The sequence below is a fragment of the Salmo salar genome, chromosome 21, assembly GCF_965601325.2.
Source record: "Salmo salar chromosome 21, fSalSal1, whole genome shotgun sequence".
Taxonomy (NCBI): domain Eukaryota; kingdom Metazoa; phylum Chordata; class Actinopteri; order Salmoniformes; family Salmonidae; genus Salmo; species Salmo salar.
Window position 1 is genome coordinate 23,476,170 of NC_138311.1, and position 24,239 is coordinate 23,500,408.

Below are 24,239 nucleotides of genomic sequence, written 5' to 3' on the forward strand. Positions count from 1 at the left end.
ATGATTGGCTTCAGGGAAGTAGACATGAATCAATGTGAGTGTTAATTCAGCCCTTCTGTCTAGTCACTCTAGTCACACTGTAGTTTTATTGACATGATCTATTTCAGCCTGCCACAGCCTGCCTGACATGCCACAAGCATGTGGAATAATGTAGATAGCAGTTACGAATGTGTGCTGCTGGTCACACGTCAAATTTGGCAAGAGACTCCACTGACTTATGGGCTCTAAATACACTGTGTCTCTCCGTGTGAAATCACGTTTCCAGCTGATTTTCTGCAATGAAAGGTTTCCTTTCTGAAAAGGATATTTGTTCCTCATTTAAGATGTTGTAATGCAGCTAGACTCTGAGTTCTGACGTTACCAGCAGCTCACTGGAACCCCCGTGTGACTTTCTTAGCTACTATCTCTATGTCTGAGATCTGCATGTACACTCACTCTGGTACCTTCCTGGCTGGTTGCCATGGTAGTGCACCTCATCAAAAGGCACTCACCCTCAAATCAAATTTTATTGGTCACATACACATGGTTAGCAGATATTATTGCGAGTGTAGCGAAATGCTTGTGCTTCTAGTTCCGACAGTGCAGCAATATCTAACATGTAATCTAACAATTCCACAAGAACTACCTAATACAAACAAAGGGATGGAATAAGTGTACATATAAATGTATGGAAGAGCAGCATAGAATACAGTATATACATACAGGATGAGTCATTTTATTTAACTAGGCAACAAATTCTTATTTACAATGACGGCCTAGGAACAGTGGGTTAACTGCCTTGTTCAGGGGCAGAACGACAGATCTTTACCTTGTCAGCTCAGGGATTCGATCTAGCAACCTATCGGTTACTGGCCCAACACTCTAACCACTAGGCTACCTGCTGCCCCAGTAATGCAAGATATGTAAACATCATTATTAAAGTGGCATTAATAAAGTGACTAGTGATCCATTTATTAAAGTGGCAATGATATCAAGTCTGTATGTAGGCAGCAGCCTCTCTGTGTTAGTGATGGCTGTTTAACAGTCTGATGGCCTTAAGATGGAATGTCACGCCCTGACCTAAGAGAGATGTTTTTCTCTGTTTAGTTAGGTCAGGGTGTGATATGGGGTGGGCATTCTATGTGTTGTGTTTCTATGTTTTGGCCGGGTATGGTTTCCAATCAGAGGCAGCTGTCTATTTTGTCTCTGATTGGGAGCCATACTTAGGCAGCCTTTTCCCACCTGGTTTGTGTGGGTAGTTGTTTTCTGTTTCATGTATGTAACCTGACAGAACTGTTGGCTGTCGTTTTGTTTCTTTGTCAAAGTCTTTAGTTTTCATTAAATATAATTATGAGCACTCAACATGCTGCGCCTTGGTCCCCTCTATACGGCGACCGTTACAGAACTACCCACCACAATTGGATCAAGCAGCGTGCCCGGGAGGAGATGGATACCTGGTCTATGGAGGACTGGAGTGAAAGGAGAAACTGGACTTGGGGCCAGGTATTGGACAGGTATCGTAGCCTACCGGGGAAGAACGAGAGGCAGTCCCAAAACATTTTTTTTGGGGGGGCACACGGGTAGTTTGGCGGGGCCAGGGGTGAGACCTGAGCCAACTCCTCATGCTTATCGTAGTGAGCCTGTGCCTGCTCCTCGCACTCTCCCTCCAGTGCGCCTCCACGGTCCAGTATGCCCTGTGCCAGTTCTGCGCACCCGGTCTTCAGTGCGTCTCTCCAGTCCGGTGAGTCCTGTTCCAGCTCCACGAGAAAAGCCTCCAGTGATGATCTATGGTCCGAAGCCTGTAGAGATGATCCATGGCACGAAGCCTCCAGTGATGATCCATGGCCTGGAGCCTGTAGGGATGTTCCATGGCACGAAGCCTCCAGAGGTAATCCATGGCCCGGAGCCTGTAGGGATAATCCATGGCAAGAAGCCTGTAGGGATGATCCATGGTCCGGAGCCTGTAGGGATAATCCATGGCAAGAAGCCTGTAGGGATGATCCATGGCCCGGAGCCTGTAGAGATGATCCATGGCACGAAGCCTCCAGTCATGATCCATGGCGCGGAACCTGTAGTGATGATCCATGGTGCGGAACCTGTAGTGATGATCCATGGCACGGAACCTGTAGTGATGATCCATGGCACGGAGCCTGCAGCGACGGTCCCCGGTCCGGAACCTACAATGACTCTCTCCAGTTCGGAGCCTCCAGCGACGCTCCCCACTCCGGAGCCTCCAGCGACGCTCCCCAGTCCGGAGCCTCCAGCGACGCTCCCCAGTCCGGAGCCTCCAGCGACGCTCCCCAGTCCGGAACCTTCAGCGACGGTCCGCAGCCCCGAGTCTTCAGCGACGGTCCGCAGCCCCGAGTCTTCAGCGGCGGTCCGCAGCCCCGAGTCTTCAGCGACGGTCCGCAGCCCCGAGTCTTCAGCGACGGTCTGCAGCCCCGAGTCTTCAGCGGCGGTCCGCAGCCCCGAGTCTTCAACGGCAGTCGGCGTTTCAAAGCCTCCGGCGATGATCCACAGTCTGGTTCCTCCGGCAACACAGAAGCGGGGGGATCAGCGGGCGGTGGGGGTGCTACGCCCCGAACCAGAGCCGCCGCCAAGTACAGATGCCCACCCGGACCCTCCCCTACAGGTTCAGGTTTCCGGCCAGGAGTCCGCACCTTTGGGGGGGGGGGGGGGGGGGGGGGTTACTGTCACGCCCTGACCTAAGAGAGCTGTTTTTCTCTGTTTAGTTAGGTCAAGGTGTGATATGGAGTGGGCATTCTATGTGTTGTGTTTCTATGTTTTGGTTTCCAATCAGTTTCCAATCAGAGGCAGCTGTCTATTGTTGTCTCTGATTGGGAGCCATACTTAGGCAGCCTTTTCCCACCTGGTTTGTGTGGGTAGTTGTTTTCTGTTTCATGTATGTAACCTGACAGAACTGTTGGCTGTCGTTTTGTTTCTTTGTCAAAGTCTTTAGTTTTCATTAAATATAATTATGAGCACTCAACACGCTGCACCTTGGTCCCCTCTATATGACAGCCGTTACATGGAAGCTATTTTTCAGCCTCGGTCCCAGCTTTGATGCACCTGTACTAACCTCGCTCTAGATGGTAGCGGGGTGAACAGGCAGTGGCTCAGGTGGTTGTTGTCCTTGATGATCTTTTTGGCAATCATAACCCTGTATCACAGAGTGAGTGTGTGTGTTTGTTTGTGTGTATTTCCATCCCTTCCACCATGAAAATGCAACACCCCCCAGAGAGTGAATTATCTCAGTACTGTACTGTACTAGCTAATGTCATGTGGATAACTCAGGTGCGATATCGGTTCTAACTGATAAGGACACATTACAACCGTAGCTCTTTTCATCAAGACTTGGACATTCCATTGATTGTAACTAGGACAAATGCCATACTGTAGAATATATCATAATAATCACTAGTTAATCACTAACTATATACTGAGTATACCAAACATAAGGAACACCTAATAAAAGATAGAGAGAGGGCAGAAAGTTTGATATATATTTTGTATGTTGTACATGTACTTATGCTGAGTTCTTCAGCCCAATTCTTGCATATCCTGAGTGCAGGCCCTAAGAAGCTTTGGATAAGTAGACGTTGATGTTGTGACCAAAATGTAATTAAAATAAATTAGGCTCAGATTGGGTTTAGCATGCCAAGAGGAACTGTGAAACAACTTTGTAAGACGAGTGCAGTTCTAGAAAAGCATGTACAAAGAATGTCTTTCATAAAAGTTGTACTTGAATAGCCAAGGTCAAGTCTTTTGACTGTTACAAAATTATATGAATTATACATGAAATGCATTATAGTCTGAGTTTCATGAAATACTCTTTGCAGACATTAATTTACTTTTTCAAGGAACAACATATAGTGCATTGCAGAGATGCTTTCATATTCAGGGTCAATCAACTTGTATTTTTTAATGTCCTATATCAAACACTTCAGGACTAAGGACTATAGGACTATAGGACAGTATAAGGAATTTAAGACAGTGTAAGGACTATAGTGCAGTATATGACTATAGGACAGTATTGGACTATAGGACAGTATAAGGACTACATGTATAGTACAGTATAGGACTATAGTACAGTATAAGGACTACATGTATAGGACTATAGTACAGTATAAGGACTATAGTAGAGTACAGGACTATAGTACAGTATAGGACTACAATACAGTATAAGGACAATAGTACAGTATAGGACTATAGTACAGTATAGGACTATAGTACAGTATAGGACTATAGTACAGTATAAGGACTATAGTACAGTATAAGGACTATAAGATAGTATATGACTATAGGACAGTATAAGGACTATAAGATACTATATGACTATAGGACATTATAAGGACTATGGGACAGTATAGGACTATAGGACAGTATAAGGAATATAAGACAGTATAAGCACTATAGTGCAGTATATGACTATAGGACAGTATAAGGACTACATGTATAGTACAGTATAGGACTATAGTACAGTATAAGGACTATAGTACAGTATAGGACTATAGGTAGGACAGTATAGGACTATAGGACATTATAAGAGGCCTATAGTACAGTATAAGGACTATAGTAGAGTATAGGACTATAGTACAGTATAGGGACTATAGGTCCACAGCTTCCTCACCATTGTCTATGCACTGTATGTCAGACACTGTCTCTCCTTCCCTCCTTCTCTCTCTCTCTCTCTCTCTCTCTCTCTCTCTCTCTCTCTCTCTCTCTCTCTCTCTCTCTCTCTCTCTCTCTCTCTCTCTCTCTCTCTCTCTAGTAGTTATATGTTTAATGGGCCTTCAGGTAGATCCATTTAACTGTCAACCTAAGTGATTAATAGCAGTTATGTTAGAGTAACACAGACAGAAACACACAAACGCACACTGTTGAATGAACTGATATGGCTTTTCCAGTCTATTTTCTAAAGCCCCACATTCAATGGAAATGTCTAGAAATCACAAATAAATTAACTCTACACTACTTTACAAACCTGTAGGGGTTGAGAAATAGTGTGAGCGTGAGATCGCGATAATCTTATCTGCCTTGCTGAATGTGCAATTAGCTGCTATCTTTGATCTGGAGTGAAATATGAAGCAAGCTGCCGTATCGTAATCCGCCCCCAACGGAGCTAGCTGTGGGGTAGGGATTGCCTCACAGTTCCCTCTGTCAGGGAGAAGGCAGAAGATCAATGTGTATAGGGAAGGGCATTCAACATGCATGGCACGTACACAAATGACTGATGATTAGCTGAGAGAAATTGATAATAAAAAGATTGTGGGAGCTGTTTTGTTAGACTTCAGTGTGGCTTTAGACCTTAACGATCATAGTATGCTGCTGGAAAAACTTACAGTATATCTTATGTCTTTACACACCCTGCTATATTGTGGATTGAGAGTTACCTGTCTAAGAGAACACAGAGGGTGTTGTTTAATTTTAACCTCTCCAACATAATTCAGGTAGAATCAGGCATTCCCCAGGGCAGCTGTCTAGGCCCCTTACTTTTTTCAATCTTTGCTAATGACCTGCCACTGGCTCTGAGTAAAGCCTGTGTGTCTACGTATATGGATGACTCACCACTATACACGTCAGCTAGTACAGTGAGTGAAATCACTGCAACACTTAACAAAGAGCTGCAGTCAGTTTCAGAATGGGTGGCAAGGAATTAGTTAGTCCTAAATATATTGTATTTGGGACAAATAATTCACTAAACCCTAAACCTCAGCTAAATCTTGTAATGAATAGTGTGGAAGTTGGGGAGATTGAACTGCTTGGAGTAACCCTGGATTGTAAACTGTTATGGTCAAAACATTTTGATGCAACAGTAGCTAAGGTGGGGAGAGGTCTGTCCATAATACAACAGTTCGGCCTTCTTAACTACAATATCAACAAGGCAGGTTCTACAGGTCCTAGTTATATTGCACCACAAAGAGGGACTTAGGAAAATTACAACTGGTCCAGAACAGGGTAGCATGGCTGACTTTTAAATGTACACGTAGATCTGTCTGTTTAAACTACTAGCACACAGCTCAGAAACCCATGCATACTCCACAAGACATGCCACCAAGTCCAGAACAGACTATGGGAGGCGCACAGTACTACATAGAGTCATGGCTACATGGAACTCTATTCCACATCAAGTAACTGATGCAAGCAGTAAAATCTGATTTAAAAAACAGATAAAAATACATCTTATGGAACAGTGAGGACTGTGAAGAGTCACACACGCAGGTACAAATACACGGATACAAACACACATAACATACACACTATACACACACGTACATCTGAATAGTGTTGGAGTAGAGTAGTGGCCTGAGGGCACACACTTAATGTATTGTGAAATCTGTTGTAAAATGCATTTTAATGTTATTTCTTTGTTATAATGTCGTTACTGCCGTATTTAGCTTCCTTGGCAGCAGCTAATGGGGATTCATAATAGATACAAATACAAATGTGTAGTTCAGTTCAGAATGTCAGTAGAACCGAAACATTTGCAAAATATTGCTTTTTCAGATCGCTATTAGTCTATGGTGATGATGATGATGCTGATGATGAAGATAATGCTGTTACTGCTGATGATGATGAGGAGGAGGATGATGAATACAAAGACTAAGATGATGATGAAGATTAATATTACGATGACGAGGAGGATGATGAAGATGATGACGATGTTGAAGATAACTAACCTTTCCATGTCTTCTCTCATGCATGTTGTGTCCTACAGGGAAAGTCCTACCCATTCAGAGGCTCCTTCCCCCCCATGTGGAATCCATTTGCCCTGATGGACTACAACAACCTGTGGAGGAAGATGGATGAGATGGGCAGCGAGGTAAACACACAAAGCATCCTTTTCTGTCTAGTGCAGCCATCCCCTCCAAATCTCAGGCCCAATCCCAATCCCAAACCAACCCCTACTCCCTAGTCTCTAGCCATTGATACTTCTTGATGGTCCTACCCTCATAGTGTGTTTGTGTGTGTGTTCCAGATCCCCAGAGAGGCTCCATGGAGGGCTCCCCATGCTGAGGAGTGGGACAAGATGACCATGAAGCAGCTCTTTGACAAGATCTGCTGGACCAGGTACTATACTACACCCATTTCACAATACACACAGGACCATTCAACCTCATGGAGCATCATTCAATAATGTTACACTTTTTATAGTCTTTGTGATTGAGTGATTACGTGTGTGTGTTGTATGTTGTCTGTGTGTGTGCGCATGTGCATGCTCCTCCCTCTCCTCACAGTTCTGCGAGGCGGTTTGCCACTCTGTTTGTGAACGTGAACGTGACCTCTGAACCCCACGAGGTGTCGGCCCTGTGGTTCCTCTGGTACGTCAAGCAGTGTGGAGGGACCATGAGGATTTTCTCCACCACCAACGGAGGACAGGTACTGTACACAACTGTCTGTCTGTCTGTCTGTCTGTCTGTCTGTCTGTCTGTCTGTCTGTCTGTCTGTCTGTCTGTCTGTCTGTCTGTCTGTCTGCCTGCCTGCCTGCCTGCCTGCCTGCCTGCCTGCCTGCCTGCCTGGCTATCTCTCTGACCATGTGGACTGGCTCTTCCATATCCATACAGGGTTCTACACACTTAGAAAAAGACAAGTGTCTTTTAAGGCAAAGGGTTCTACCTAGAATCTTTAACATCCTAAGAACCATTTTTGGAAGGAAGGGTTCTTTGATGATTCTTTGGCAAGAAGGATTATATAGATGGCAAAAGGGTTCTTTGGAAGGCAAGAAGGGTTCTACATAGAAACATATATTATATTTCCCAGCATGCTCTATTGCAGGGAGATTTTCAGAATTGTTTGTTTTCTAAACTAATCCAACCTGTTAGTAGTTGGACTTATTGCACCCGTTACTGGAATGGTTGTTCCAGTTTAGATGATGAGGTAGTTAATCTTCCCTACCCTGGCAGTCATTCTGAATACAGGTGATAAAAAAAATCCACTTGTAGGATATCCTAACTCTGGCTAGATTACAATAGGAATTGCATATCACTTTGCAAGCCAACATAATGTGATTTGCAGGCCTGTTGTGGCCTGTAAACCAGGGGTTTCCTAACACCACTGTGGTAGGGTAGATAGAAATTCAAAGAAAGGTTGTATGATATATGTAATTATTTTAAAGTCTAATAATGCTGGTGGAACCTTTCATTGATGGTTCTAAGAAGAACCCTCCAAAGAGAAAAGTGTTCTCGGTAGAACCCTTCATAGAGGGTTTTATGCTGAACCCTTCATAGAATGTTTTAGGTACAACCATATACAAGGGGTTCTATGAAGAACCCTACATAGAATAAGGAGACGTTTGCCCTGTAAAATAGGGTAAGCCCTGTTTTTGGCTTGGGTTCTAGGTTTGCTGAGCTGAGCCTCTCATGCAGGAGCCTTTGAACTGAGCTCAGCAAACTATCCTCCATGTTAGCACAAAACATTCCACAACAATAACATTCTCATTTGGATTCTACTTAGATTGTCACTAACATGAAACCTCTGGTGGCAAAATTAGCCATTCAAAATCTTACCATTCCCTGGCCCTATAGAGCCGTCCTTCAACCCCCCCAAATTAGCCTTGTTCATTCCCTGCTCTCTAATTTACAGGAATAATCCCTCCCTCCACAATTGCTGTTCTTCAGAGCCCAGGGAGAACCCATTGCTCTGGTTTACATTGAAAAGCTGAGTGGCTCCATTGCCTAGGTGACGGTTGAAGGGGATGTGTTGGAGTAATTAGAGGATGTTGTTGTGAGGTCATCCACTTTCATTTCCTGTTTGGTCCGCCCCGCTCTCTGGCTCCAAATGTTTTCATTCAGTGTGTTTGTTTTCCAGGTAGAGCAATAGAGAAACCTAAGTTTGTCATGAGTTGATATAGCATTTGCTCCTATGTTGAAGTCAATTGTCATGCATGCCAAGCATAGTCGCACATTCTCTGCAGATAAATTGTCCTCAGTAGAGTACTGCTATGGTATGGAGATGCATAATAAAGATCCACTACACTCTAGGTCACTGTTCCAAATCCTTCTCCATCTGTTCAACTCAAAACAACTATGTGTGTACATGTGTTTTGAAACAAACAACTTTTCTTGGTTGCAGGTGAAAGTATAACATCACTTACAATCATGCAGAAATGTCCCACTGCCATCATCAGTTTTTGACCTGCCTTGAGACCCTGTAGTTATAGCTGGCCCAATCTCACAGTGGAAGGCACACAATGGGTTTCCTATCAGAGAAAACTGAGGGAAGTTGACACTAACCATATGGAGAGGGTCAAAGGTTACTCAGCGTTGTGTACTTTGTAATGTGGCCTTGCCAAGACCCACTCTCACTTTCCAATACACCTGACTGATTTCAGTTTACTACACTTCAAATGAGTGTTGTTGTACTGTCTTCTAAGGCCATGACAGCTCACCACAGAAACATCAGTCAACTGTCCCAGGGGGTCTGAGTGTCTTAGGTATATTTAGGGAGGCAGAAGAAGGAACAGAACAACAATTTCATGTCTCATAGGGTGTAAATCTGGCACTGATGTCATTAGGATTAGGATAGCGCGTATTCTGACGTTAGGATTCAGCCTGTAGAGAATACTACATCTAACTTTGTCAAAAGTACTGCACTTCAGTAATAGTCCACTGTAAAATAAATGTGTCTTTTCCTGTCTTGTGTTTTTCCCAACCCTCTGAACATTACACAAACACACAGAGGCTGGAAACAGCACGGGGTCAGTCGCAGAGCAGCGCCCTCTTGGAGCAGGTTAGGCCTTATTACCATTCCGTGTATTTGATTCATATGACTGATGATACAGTATTTACATTTCAGGAGAGGAAGTTTGTGGGCGGTTCCAGCCAGATCAGTGAGTGTATGGCCAAGGAGCTGGGTGAGTGTGTCAAGATGGAATCTCCCGTCTACAGGATCGATCAGACAGGGGACATGGTCGAGGTTGAGACTCTCAACAAGGAAACATACAAGGTGGGTGAGAGAGCAGTCATCTCCAATCCATCAACCTATTGATGATGTCAGCCCACACTGTAAAAAAATGCAACTTGTTTTTACGATAACTTACTTGTACCCAGTTACCGTTTAGTTATTATTAAAAAAAAGTAACAGTATGTTACCGTAACTTCCCAGAAAACTTTAATTTAACCAAAGTTTCTTTGGAATTGACAGGAACATATTCTACCTGTTTTTTTACAGTAACTTACAGGTAACTTGTTGCTGTAAGTTAGCAAAAAAAACTAGTTACGGTTTATAAAGTGTACATTCCACTGTTGTAACCAATCAGGTTGTGCCTCTGCTGCCATCTAGAGCTTGTATGTTCATAATACATGACACCTCATAAGGTCCATGTTGTGACTACTGTAAATCTGCATTCTAGAACTCCTGGAACATTCTAGGAATCCTTCATTTATCCATACAACTCTGTACTTACAGGGCCCCTTAGTTTGTGTGTGCGTGCGTGCCTGTGTGCCGTGCATGCCTACATGCGTGCGTATGTTTGTGTGCATTTGTGTGTGTGCGGGCGGGCGGGAGTGCATGTGTGTGTGTCTGTGTGTGTGTGTAAGCCTGAGGACATTGTTGTAAGTAAGCTGGTCTTCATCTCTCTATCCAGACCACATCCTCTTTCCCTGTTAAAACCCATTAAGCAGAAGTGCCCTAGAGCTGCTTAGTCTCCCGGGGAGAACTGGAGAGGTACACACTACACACTACACACCACGTAGGCCTCAACTCTTCTCTGGTGTGTTTTGTTTCTCCCAGGCCAAGTATGTGATTGTGGCGACCGCCCCTGGTCTGAACCTGAAGATACACTTTAACCCCGAGCTGCCCCCGCTCCGAAACCAGCTGATCCACAGGGTCCCCATGGGCTCTGTCATTAAGTGTATGGTCTACTACAGAGATAACTTCTGGAGGAAGAAAGGTAAGGAGGGAGGGAGGGAGGGAGGGAGGGAGGGAGGGAGGGAGGGAGGGAGGGAGGGAGGGAGGGAGGGAGGGAGGGAGGGAGGGAGGGTCCATGGGCTCTGTCATCAAATATGTGGTATACTAGAGAGATAACTTGGAGAAATAAATGAAGGACTGAGGGATAGATGTCCTCTCTTCCTTGTCTCCTTATCCATGTCTAATGATCCCTTCTCTCTTCCTGTCCTCCTTCTCTCCTGTATCTCACTCCTCCCCCTCTCTCAGGATACTGTGGCACTATGGTGATCGAGGAGGAAGAGGCCCCCATCAGCTTGACTCTGGATGACACAAAGCCTGATGGGACTGTGCCCGCCATTATGGGGTAAACACAGATATTTTGTTTTCTGCATCCCAGTATGATTACCTATAAAGAACAAGAAACTGTGGTAATAACTGTATTTCTCCGGTTCCTCTGTCACAGCTTCATCCTGGCCCGCAAGTGTAGGAAGCTATGTGAACTGACCAGAGAGGAGAGGTAAACATCTGTCTGACTGTTTAACGTGTTCAGTACCTACAGTGTGTTTTACTTCACTTCCTCGTGTGTGTACTATGCTAGTAGGAATGTCCATGTGTACTAGTATTGAGAGTTTAACCCTATCCCTTCCTTAACCCTTAAAAATGGGGTGTTGTCCCCTGTAGGAAGAAGAGGATCTGTGAGATCTACTCCAGAGTGCTGGGCTCAGAGGAAGCTCTGCACGTGAGTGGAACCATTACTACTACTTTTGACTACCACTACTACTACTACTACTACTACTACTATGACTACTACTACTACTACTATGACTACTATGACTACTACTATGACTACTATGACTACTACTACAACTACTACTATGACTACTACTACTACAATGACTGCTATGACTACTACTACTACTACGACTACTACTACTATGACTACTACTACTATGACTACTACTACTATGACTACTACTACTATGCCTACTACTACTACTATGACTACTACTACGACTACTACTACTATGACTACTACTACTACTATGACTACTACTACTACTATGACTACTACTACTACTACTGCTACTACTACTATGATTACTACTACTACTATGATTACTACTACTACTACTACTACGACTACTACTATGACTACTACTACTATGACTACTACTACTACTACTACTACTACTACTACTACCCTGACTACTACTACTACTACTACTATGACTACTGCTACTACTACTACTACTATGACTACTACTATGACTACTACTACTACTACTACTATGATTACTACTACTACTACTACTACTACTATGACTACTATTACTACTACTACTACTAGCTACTATTCTATGAAAACATTACATCATATTGTAGATAGAAGTAGAATTGTGAACCACTCTCAAATACATTGACAGCTATGGATGCAAGCACTGACCGTCAATTATAGTTTTAACCATGTTTTGAGACTGTACAGTATTTGTTAATATTTAATTTGTACATCATGACTATGTCATTAGAGATCAGATCAGTCAGCACCTAAAATCATCAGAGGTAATTCCCCCACACACACACACACACACACACACACACACACACACACACACACACACACACACACACACACACACACACACACACACACACACACACTGTGACACACACACACACTAAGCTCATCAGGCATTTCTAAGTTTTATTCTTAAACAATCAATGGGTATGTATCATAAATGTATAGGTCCAAGGATGGATGTAGCAACTAAGGATTGTAGCTTTCAGTTTGATATGAGTACTAACCCCCAATCCTCTCTCGCCCAGCCTGTGCACTATGAGGAGAAGAACTGGTGTGAGGAGGAGTATTCTGGAGGCTGCTACACTGCTTACTTCCCCCCTGGTATACTCACCCAGTACGGCAAGTAAGTAGCAGACACACACACACACACACACACACACACACACACACACACACACACACACACACACACACACACACACACACACACACACACACACACACACACACACACACACACACACAGTGACGTTATCTAACCTTTTATTTAACCTTTATACCTCCTCTCCTTCCGCTCCCTCTTCTCCTCCCTTCTCTTTTTAGGGTTCTCAGGAAGCCAGTAGGCAGACTGTACTTTGCAGGCACTGAGACAGCTACTGAGTGGAGTGGCTACATGGAGGGGGCTGTTCAGGCAGGGGAGAGGGCCGCCAGAGAGGTGAGAGCCTTCACAATGCAGTAATACACTCCCCTACACTCTTAGAAAAAAGGGTTCCAGAAAGGTTCTTCGGCTGTCCCCATAGGAGAAACCTTTTTGGTTCCAGGGAGAACCCTTTTGGGTTCCATGTTGAACCCTCTGTGGAAAGGGTTCTTCATGGAACACAAAAGGGTTTTACCTGAAACCAAAAGGGTTCTAACTGGAACCAAAAAGGGTTCTTCAAAGGGTTATCTTATGGGGACAGCCGAAGAATCCTTTTAGGTTCTTAATAGCTAATTTTGTTCTAAAAGTGTACATATTTATTTGGACAGTGAAGCTAAAACTTTTTATTTGACTCTATACGCTAACATTTTGGATTTGAGATCAAATGGTACAGAATGTCACCTTTTATTTCAGGCTACTTTCATACAGTACATATCTGTTTTACCATTTCCAAATGAATGCACTTTATATCTAGTCCCCCCCATTTTAAGATGTCATAGGTATTTGGACAAATTCACTTATAGTATACTGCATTTAGTCAAAAGTGTAGTATTTGGTCCCATATTTCTAGCATGCATTGACTACATCAAGCTTGTTACTCTATAACTTGTTGGATGCATTTGCAGTTTGTTTTGGTTGTGTTTCAGATTATGTTGTGCCCAATAGAAATTAATGTTAAATAATGTTTTGTGTAATTGATCAGTCATTTTTATTGTAAATAACAAAATAGTATGTTTCTGAACACTTCTACATTAATGTGAATGCTACCATGATTATGGATAATCATGAATGAATCGTGAATAATGATGAGTGAGAAAGTTACAGACACACAAAATGATGCCCCCAAAACATGCTAATCTCTCACCATTAGTAATAACCGGGGAGGTTAGCAGGTAGAGGGTAGAAGCGTTGGGCCAGTAACTGAAAGGTTGCTGGATTTAATCCTGGGTTGAGTAAGACTGTTAACCCACTGTTCCCCGGGTGCTGTGGATGTTGATTAAGGCAGCCCCTTGCACCTCTCTGTTTCAAAGGGGTTGGGTTAAATGTGGAAGACACATTTCAGTTGAATGCATTCAGTTGTACAACTGACTAGGTATTCCCCTTTCTCTTCAATTTTTTGGGGTCCTGACGAGAAAAAAACTGCCAGGGGAGGTTCTCTTCTGCACTGTTCAACCAATCCAGTAAATGTGGAGGAGAAGTGAAGACGGAGTTTGTCCAAATACTTATGACACCTTCAAATGGGGGGACTAGATATATAAGGTCCCCTGAATTCTAAATGGTAAAACAGATACGGCAGGTAGCCTAGTGGTTAGAGTGTTGGACAGTAACCGAACGGTTACAAGATCGAATCCCTGAGCTGACAAGGTAAAAATCTGTCGTTCTGCCCCTGAACAAGGCAGTTAACCCACTGTTCCTAGGCCGTCGTTGTAAATAAGAATTTGTTCTTAACTGACTTGCCAAGTTAGGTAAATAAAAACACTGTCTTTGGAAAAGTATTCCGACCCCTTGACATTTTGTTACATCACAGGCTTTTTCTAAAATGTATTAAATTGTTTGATTTCCTCATCAATCTACACACAATACCCCATAATGACAAAGCTAAAAAAAAAAAAATTTGTGTTTTTATTTGCTAATTTATAAGAAAAAAAACCCGGAAATATCACATTTACCTAAGTATTCAGACCCTTTACTCAGTACTTTGTTGAAGAACCTTTGGCAGGAATTACAGCCTCAAGTCTTAGGTATGACGCTACAAGCTTGGCACACCTTTATTTGGGGAGTTTCTCCCATTCTTCTCTGCAGATCCTCTCAAGCTCTGTCAGGTTGGATGGGGAGCTTTGCTGCACAGCTATATTCAGGTCTCTCCAGAGATGTTCAATCGGGCTCAAGTCTGGGCTCTGGCTGTGCCACTCAAGGACATTTAAAGACTTGTCCACGAAGCCACTCCTGCATTGTCTTGGCTGTGTGCTTAGGGTCGTTTCCTGTTGGAAGGTGAACCGTTGCCCCAGTCTGAGGTCCTAAGCACTCTGGAGCAGGTTTTCATCAAGGATCTCTCTGTACTTTGCTCCATTCAATCTTCCCTCGATCCTGACTAGTCTCCCAGTCCCTGCCTCTGAAAAACATCCCCAGAGCATGATGCTGCCACCACCATGCTTCACCGTAGGGATGGTGCCAGGTTTCGTCCAGACGTTACACTTGGTAAACAGGCCAAAAAGTTCAATCTTGGTTTCATCAGACCAGAGAATCTTGTTTTTGGAAAACTCCCAGCGGGCTGTCATGTGCCTTTTACTGAGGAGTGGTTTCCGTTTGGCCACTCTACCATAAAGGCCTTATTGGTGGAGTGCTACAAAGATGGTTGTCCTTCTGGAAGGTTCTCCCATCTCCACAGAGGAACTCTAGAGCTCTGTCAGAGTGACCATCGGGTTCTTGGTCACCTCCCTGACCAAGGCTCTTCTCCCCCGATTGCTCAGTTTGGCCGGGCAGCCAGCTCTAGGAAGTGTTTTGGTGGTTCCAAACTTTTTCCATTCAAGAATGATGGAGGCCACTGTGTTCTTGGGGACCTTCAATGCTGCAGAAATGTTTTGGTACCCTTCCCCAGATTTGTACCTCGACACAATCCTGTCTCGGAGCTCTATGGACAATTCCTTCAACCTTATGGCTTAGGTTTTGCTCTGACATGCACTGTCAACTGTGGGACCTTATATATACAGGTGTGTGCCTTTCCAAATCAGATCCAATCAATTGAATTTACCACAGGTGGACTCCAATCAAGTTGTAGAGACATCTCAAGGATGATCAATGGAAACAGGATGCAGCTGAGCTCAATTTCAAGTCTCATAGCAAAGGTTCTGAATACTTATGTAAGTAAGGTATTTCTATTTTTAATACATTTGCAAAAAATATATAAAAAAACTTTGCGCTTTGTCAATATGGGGTATTGTGTGTAGATTGCAGAATTGTTTTCTTTATTTAATCGATTTTAGAATAAGGCTGTAATGTAACAAAATGTGGGAAAAGTGTAGGGGTCTGAATACTTTCAGTGACGTATACGCCAAGGAACTTGAAGCTTTCCACCTTCTCCACTGCGGTCCCGTTGATGTTTTCTGAAGTCCACGATCAGCTCCTTTGTTTTGTTGACGTTGAGGGAGAGATAATTTTCCTGGCACCAATCTCCCAAGGCCCTCACCTCTTCCCTGTAGGCTGTATCGTCATTGTTGGTAATCAGGCCTACAACTGTTATGCTGTCTGCAAACTTGATGATTGAGTTGGAGGCATGCATGGCCACGCAGTCATGGGTGAACAGGGAGTACAGGAGGGGGCTGAGCATGCACCCTTGTGGGGCCCCTGTTTTAAGGCTCAGCAAAGTGGAGGTGTTGTGTCCTACCTTCACCACCTGGGGGCGACCCGTCAGGATGTCCAGGACCCAGGTGCACAGGGCGGGGTTCAGACCCATGGCCCCAAGCTTAATGATGAGCTTGGTGGGTACTGTGGTGTTAAAGGCTGAGCTATAGTCAATGAATAGCATTGTTACGTAGGTATTCCTCTTGTCCAGATGGGATAGGGCAGTGTGCAGTGCTATGGCGATTGCATCGTCTGTGGATCTATTGGGGCAGTAAGCAAATTGAAGTGGGTCTAGAGTGTCAGGTAAGGTAGAGGTGATATGATCCTTAACTAGACTCTCAAAGCACTTCATGATGACAGAAGTGAGTGCTACGGGGCGATAGTAATTTAGTTCAGTTACGTTTGCTTTCTTGGGTACAGGAACAATGGTGGATATCTTGAAGCAAGTGGGGACAGCAGACTGGGACAAGGAGAGATTGAATATGTCCGGAAACACTCCAGCTAGCTGGTCTCCGCATTATCTGAGGACGCGGCTAGGGATGTCGTCTGGGCCAGCAGCCTTGCGAGGGTTAACACGCTTACATCTTATGTCTGAGCCGTTGAATTGCGACTCCACTTTGTCACTGTACTGACGTTTTGCATGTTTGATTGACTTACGGAGGGAATAACTACACTGTTTGCATTCAACCATATTCCCAGTCACCTTGCCATGCTTAAATGTGGCAGTTCTGAGCGAATGTTACCATCTATTCACAGTTTCTGGTTTGGGTAGATTTTAATAGTCACAGTGGGAACAACATCCCCTATACACTTCCTGATGAACTCAGTCACTGTGTCCGTGTATACGTCAATGTTATTCTCAGAGGCACCCCAGAGCATATCCCAGTCCACGTGATCAAAACAATCTTGAAGCATGGATTCCAATTGGTCAGACCAGCGTTGAATAGACCTTAGCACAGCTACTTCCTGTTTGAGATTCTGCCAATAGGAAAGGAGGAGCAAAATGTAGTCCTGATCTGATTTGCCGAAGGGAGGGTGAGGGAGGGTCTTGTAGGCATTTCGAAAGGGGGAGTAGCAGTGGTTGAGTGTTTTACCAGCGCGAGTACTACAGTCAATGTGTTGATAGAACTTCGGTAGCAATTTCCTCAAATTTGCTTTGTTAAAATCCCCAGCTACAATAAATGCGGCCTCAGATATGTGGTTTCCAGTTTGCATAAAGTCCAGTGTAATTCCTTGAGGGTAGTCGTGGAATCGTCTTGAGGGGGAATATACACGGCTGTTACTATAACCGAAGATAATTATTTTGGGAGGTAATACGGTTGGCATTTGATTGTCAGGTATTTTAGGACTTGAGTTTCTGTGTATTATCACTATCACACCATGAGTAGCTAATCATGAAACATACACCATCCCCCTTCTTCTTCCCGGAGACTTCTTTATTCCTGTCTGCGCAATGTACTGAGAACCCATCTGGCTGTATGGACGGGGACAGTATATCCCGAGAGAGCCATGATTCTGTGAAAGGGAGTATGTTACAGTCCCTGATGTCTCTCTGGAAGGAGATCCCCACCCTGAGCTCGTCTACTTTATTGTCCAGAGACTGAACATTAGCGAGTAATATACTCGGAAGCGGTGGATGGTGTGCACGCCTCCTGAGTTGGACTAGAAGTCGTCTTGGAGCAGCCTCTGGGATAATTTCAATTGCCCTGGGGGTTACGAACAAAGGATACAATTTGGGAAAGTCGTATTCCTGGTCAAAATGCTGGTGAGTTACTGCCGCTCTGATATCCAAAAGTTATTTCCGGCTTTATGTAATAACACAAAACGGGCTGGGCTAATAATGTAAGAAATAACACACAAAAAAACAAAATACTGCAAAGTTGCTTAGGAGCTAGAAGCAGAGCTGCTATGTCTGTCGGTGCCACCTTACAACTTGATCTCAAATCCCAATGCTGTAGTATTTTGCCAAGTTGAAAGGTTTAGCTTCACTGTCCAAATAAATACGCAGGGGAGTGTATATTTATTTTATATCCCCCCAAAAAGAAAAATGTAAATATATTACAAAGAAATTGTGGTACACATGTATTTTTTTTGTATTGTAAAGGAATGAATTGTTGTTCCAGGTCATGAGTGTGATAGGCAGGATTCCTCAGAATCAGATCTGGCAAACAGAGCCTGAGTCAATGGTAAGGATTTCAATACTTTATAAGTCACATATAAAACAAATTTAAATCTAAATGTAAAGTATCTAAAGGACATTAGCGAATGTAGACCTAACTTTGTGCCCCCGTCTCTCTCTCGCTCTCTCACACAGGAAGTCCCATCACTCCCATTCGTTACCACCTTCTGGGAGCGGAACCTCCCGTCGGTGGGTGGGTTCATCAACTTCCTGGGCGTAGCCTCTGTCCTGTCTGTTGCCACGGCAGCAGGCCTTTTAGCCTATAAGAAGGGGCTTCTCACCCGGAGCTAAACCTAAACCCCTCCCACTTTCCTCATCCTTCTCTCCTGCATCTCTACAGAGCAATTCTCCAATGGCACCCTATTCCCTTTACAGTGCACTTCTTTTGACCAGAACAAGAGTAGTACACTACTTTTGACCACATATGGCTATGGTCTAAAATAATGCACTATATAGGGAACAGGGTGCCATGTTAGACGTAGCCATAGTGTGTTATCGGCCTTGGTAAAGACTGTTCAACTCTGTCATTCACTACTGTACCATCGCCCCCATCCATTGTTCTAAAACTAGTGTAAACAGTCTCCCAACAGACCGTCTCTCAAGACCAACTCACAATAAAGTTGTCTGTTCTGCTAGGATTTGTGTCTTTGACACCTTAGATTTGCGATGGAAGATGTGAGTGGATAGAGAGAAAGAGTGTGTGTGTGTGAGAGAGAGAGAGGGGGGGGGGGAGTGAGAGCAAAATAAACCAAAATAAGTTTGATTCAGACTCTTTAACGGATGACAACTAAATCAGAGTAATTGAAAAAGGAAACAGTAGCTTTTCCTATGACCATTATCATTCCGGAAATTGCCAATAAAATCACATACCTGCGTTGACTGTTTGAGGATAGTCAAGACTAATTTATCTGTGTGTGTGTGTGTGTGTGTGTGTGTGTGTGTGTGTGTGTGTGTGTGTGTGTGTGTGTGTGTGTGTGTGTGTGTGTGTGTGCGTGCGATACTTCCGTGTTAATTACCGCTGCTGATTTTAGGTGCTGACTGATCTGATCTCTAATGGCATAGAAGCTGTAACCAGCTCTAAGATGACGTTTAGTAACGTCATAATAACAGTTTAGTAACGTCATAATAACAGTTTAGTAACGTCATAATAACAGTTTAGTAACGTCATAATAACAGTTTAGTAACGTCATAATAATGTCCGAATACCTGTGTTATTAATGTAACCAGAATCCTGCATCTAGAGTTGCGTCTCCATCAAGCTGCTCTTAATAGTCATGGTATGCCTTGTATAGAGAATGGAAGTATTTGAATGTATTTCCTCCATATGTTATGATTTCTGTCATTGTTGTTTCCATTCTAATCTCCTATGAGCAAATGTTAAATATCATGCGTTTCATTTTATATTTGCCATAGTTTACAATGAGGCTCAATCCTCGATGATAATCATAAACTGTATGTTGAAGATGGCCATTACACTTGGAAGTCATTTTAGAGACAATCCTTTTATTGTCTGGGTCCTTAACCCTTTTTAAGAATACCAAACTAAGCAAAATACTAAGAATATTACTACAGTACTACAAACATGTGATATTCTCCCCTTATCAAAAGCTAAAGCTCCATCCATTATGTCACTACCTAACCCTGTGTGTTTGTGCGTGTGTGCGTGCGTGCGTGCATGCGCGTGCGTGCGTGTGTGCGTGAGTACACTTATTGTGTCTGTCTCTCCATGCATTCTTGTGCGTGTATGCATTATTGTGTGTGTGTGCGTGCGTGTGTAATTATGGAAAGACCTTATTTGTAACCATTCTATTTTAATGCTCTCGTTGCTACATGTTGAGATGCTGTATTAGATTTATCACAGAAATATATTAGGCAGTATTTATTGAGCTGGCTAACCATTAGCCAGGGAAATAAACACTGTCTATTTAACCTTATGATATTGGTTCTCCCATCTATTTCTGCTGAAGCCAGAGCATTGAGTTTCCTTATAGCTATAGCAAATTTCCCCATGATACTGAATAAATAGTTTCACAATTTTTTCAGCAGATATAGAGATTTTATCCCCCCCAAAAATATGTATTGAAAAGATTTCTATCCAATAAGATATATAGATTTTTTTTTTTTTACAAACAACAGTGGAATTGAAAGATACTGCTCCTCAGAAAATGTGAGGGAATTAAAAGATAAATAAATAGATCTGTAGATTAACCAAATGATTGCTCTAAGTATCAACCTGTAAACCCATCTGTTCTGAAGCGTACTGTACATTCGTACATTGAGTGGTGGATTAACGTGGTGTCGTCCCGAAGACGTGTGCGTACGTCGTGAGTATAGTCTGTCGTGCCTTATTACAAGTCGTGGTGGTGTGTTGTCATTTATCAAGTGCCTGTGTGACTATGAAACTCTTTTCCCGTCCCCTCCTCCCACTTTCTCCCTCCTCCCACTTTCTCCCACTTTCTCCCTCATCCCAATTTCTCCCTTCTCCCCCATTTGGCATTAACTAGAGCTGCAACCCCATTCTTGGATTGAGTGTCACCCTCCTACAGTAGGACAATGACTGAGCTCTGTTTCCTACAGGATTAGGTTAGCGTCTGAGGCTAAACAAACAATCAAGCTAACTTCCATGATACTACAGTTAGCTTTCTACCACCATGTGTGTATGCGTGAGCCTTAAAATGGCACACTGTGAACTGTGTAAATCCGCCCATCCGTCTCCAGTGAAGCTATTTAGGTGTTCTGTAATGTTGTTATTGATGTACTCCTCTGATAAGCTATCTATCCCTTACTTTAGTTTAGCTTATAATCCTACCTTGGCACTAAACTTTAACCTCTAACGCCAGGCCCCAAGCATTGCATCTTTTTGCACTTGATTCACCTCAACGTAACTTTTGCGACCTGGTTGTAACTAGAATCTGATGAAGAGGGATTGGACAACGATGTCAAAGAAGATCTCAACATTCTCTAAGAAGTATAGTAGAAGTATAGTCTTTATATAATCTACATTATAAAGTGGGTGGTTCGAGCCCTGAATGCTGATTGGCTGAAATCCTCGGTATATGAGACCGTATACCACGGGTATGACAAAAATATAGAGTTTTACTGTTCTGATTAAGTTTGTAACCAGTTTATAATAGCAATAAGGCACCTCTGGGGTTTGTGGTATATGGTCAATATACCACAGCTAAGGGCTGTATCCATGCACTCCGTGTCGCGTCGTGCATGAGAACAGCCCTTAACCGTGGTATATTAGCCATATACCAAACCCCCTCGGGTCTTATTGCTTAAGTATTAAATGGTTCTGCCTGAAAACTAGTGAATGGAACTACAGGAACCAACTGGAACCTTTATAACTACAGCTCCCAGCTGCTCCTCTGATTCCCTGTATGACATCATCAATGTCCGATAGATGCAGTAAAGAGGTACATGGAACGCACACTGTGGGGGATAGAATAAGGATGCCAGATTGGCGCACATTCAACAAATCTGATCTAACAAAATGGATATTCGTCAAATCTGTCATGTGGTTACTAAAGTCGGATTTGGATATATTTGGCTGTTTTTGCTGCATAACATGTAGAAGTTGTTCCTTTTCAGGTTTAGAAGAAGTGACTGCTAAATGCTAACTCCTGTTCGTATAAGCTGGTAGCATAGCTAGCATATAGAAATCGGTGGTGCTAGTCAAAGTTGTTTTTAACTGTAATGCAGTTGATTGGTGATGACATGAACATGTATTGTGGTTGAAATCCATATAAGAATTATACTCAACATACAGTACTGTGGAATACACATATAAACAATAGCCTATTCCATTGACCTCTTTATCACATCTATTCCTCTCTGTGTCTGATTCTAGCCTTGAGATTGTTCTAATCTATTCCATCCCTCTCCCACTGGCTGTGTGTATGAAGTGTCCAACTTTCTAGTCGTGTAAATGCATTCTGTAACATCTTTGTATGATTTCTCTACAAAGCTGGTGATAAATTCTTTGAAATGTACCTCCTACTGGTCTCTCGGAGTCATTTATCTCTTATGTGTGCGTGTGTGTAGGACTGCAGGGCAGGATTGTGAACTAGCTAGATCAACGCATGCGAGTGAGTGAATGAATGAGTTAGATACAGTGCATTTGGAAAATATTCAGACCCCTTGACTTGTTCCACATTTTGTTACATTACAGCCTTATTCTAAAATGGATTAAATTGTACTTTTTTCCCCTCATCAATGTACAATCAATACCCCATAATGTGCAGATCCTCAAGCTCTGTCAGGTTGGATGGGGAGCGTCGCTGCTCAGCTATTTTCTGATCTCTCCAGAGATGTTCGATCGGGTTCAGAGACTTGTCCTGAAGCCACTCCTGCGTTGTCTTGGCTGTGTGCTTAGGGTCGTTGTCCTGTTAGAAGGTAACCTTTGCCCATGTCTGAGGTCCTGAGCGCTCTGGAGCAGGTTTTCATCAAGGGTCTCTCTGTACTTTGCTCCGTTCATCTTTCCCTCGATCCTGACTAGTCTCCCAGTCCCTGTTACTGAAAAACTTCCCCACAGCATGATGCTGCCACCACCATGCTTCACCGTAGGGATGGTGACAGGTTTCTTCCAGACGTGACGCTTGGCATTCAGGCCAAAGAGTTCAATCTTGCTTTCATCAAACCAGAGAATCTTGTTTCTCATGGTCTGAGAGTTCTACAGAGTGCTACAGAAATTTTTTCGTACCCTTCCCCAGATCTGTGCCTCGACACAATCCTGTCTCGGAGCTCTATGGACAATTCCTTCGACCTCATGGCTTGGTTATTGCTCTGACATGCAGTGTCAACTGTGGGACCATATATAGGCAGGTGTGTGCCTTTCCAAATCATGTCCAATCAATTGAATTTCCCACAGGTCGACTCCAATCAAGTTGTAGAAACATCTCAAGGATGATCAATGGAAACAGCACTTAGCTCAATTTCGAGTCTCATAGCATAGGGTCTGAATACTAATGTATATAAAGTGTTTCTGTTTTTAAAAACCTCTTTTCACTTTGTCAGTAGGGGTATTGTGTGTAGATTGATGAGAAAAAGATATAATTTAATACATTTTAGAATAAGGCTGTAACGTAACAAAATGTGGAAAAAGGGAAGGGGTCTGAAGACTTTCCAAAGCTCGTAACCTTGGACTGTAGTCTGTGGTCTCCAGATGTTGACCTATAGCCCTGTTTATACCTGGAGCTAACATGCATCCTTTGTCCTGATCTTGCCCACTTTCTGATTGTGCCCACATGTTTAGACTGGTGTAGACGATTAAAAGACGCATTGTGATCAGATCTTCCTGACCACCTCTGGAGGTGGTTAGGGACCCGTTGTATCTGGATATTAATCAAGTGTAAACAGATCTGGGCTTCAAACTCTTTAAATCATTATACTGGCCTTTAAAATCATTGGCAGGTAGCACAATTGACTTATGGCATCAATAATTGTCTTAAAATCAATACATTCCTATTATTTTGAAAGAATATCTGTAAAATAATTTGGGCACCAGGAAATTTGGTCTCAGTGCGGACACAGTAGACGGATAAGAGACACATTTTAATGTGTTTAGATGTGACAAACCTTGACCAGATCACAAAACCCACATGTTAATGCAAGGTGTAAACAAGGTCTTAGTC

At 43.2% G+C, this 24,239-nt stretch overlaps 1 protein-coding gene across 1 annotated transcript in view; it reads left to right on the forward strand.

Annotated features, from left to right (window-relative positions):
* mao (monoamine oxidase) overlaps positions 1-22,598 on the forward strand; it is a 51,766-nt gene extending 29,168 nt beyond the window's left edge. The window contains exons 4-15 of the mRNA XM_014164473.3: positions 6,698-6,802; positions 6,959-7,050; positions 7,218-7,359; positions 9,775-9,924; positions 10,711-10,870; positions 11,134-11,230; positions 11,330-11,383; positions 11,548-11,605; positions 12,691-12,788; positions 12,989-13,100; positions 18,548-18,610; positions 18,739-22,598. Coding sequence (XP_014019948.1) covers positions 6,698-6,802; positions 6,959-7,050; positions 7,218-7,359; positions 9,775-9,924; positions 10,711-10,870; positions 11,134-11,230; positions 11,330-11,383; positions 11,548-11,605; positions 12,691-12,788; positions 12,989-13,100; positions 18,548-18,610; positions 18,739-18,894 — 1,287 coding nt within the window. The 3' untranslated portion in view covers positions 18,895-22,598. The remainder of the gene's footprint in view (positions 1-6,697; positions 6,803-6,958; positions 7,051-7,217; positions 7,360-9,774; positions 9,925-10,710; positions 10,871-11,133; positions 11,231-11,329; positions 11,384-11,547; positions 11,606-12,690; positions 12,789-12,988; positions 13,101-18,547; positions 18,611-18,738) is intronic.
* The last annotated feature ends 1,641 nt before the right edge of the window (positions 22,599-24,239 follow it).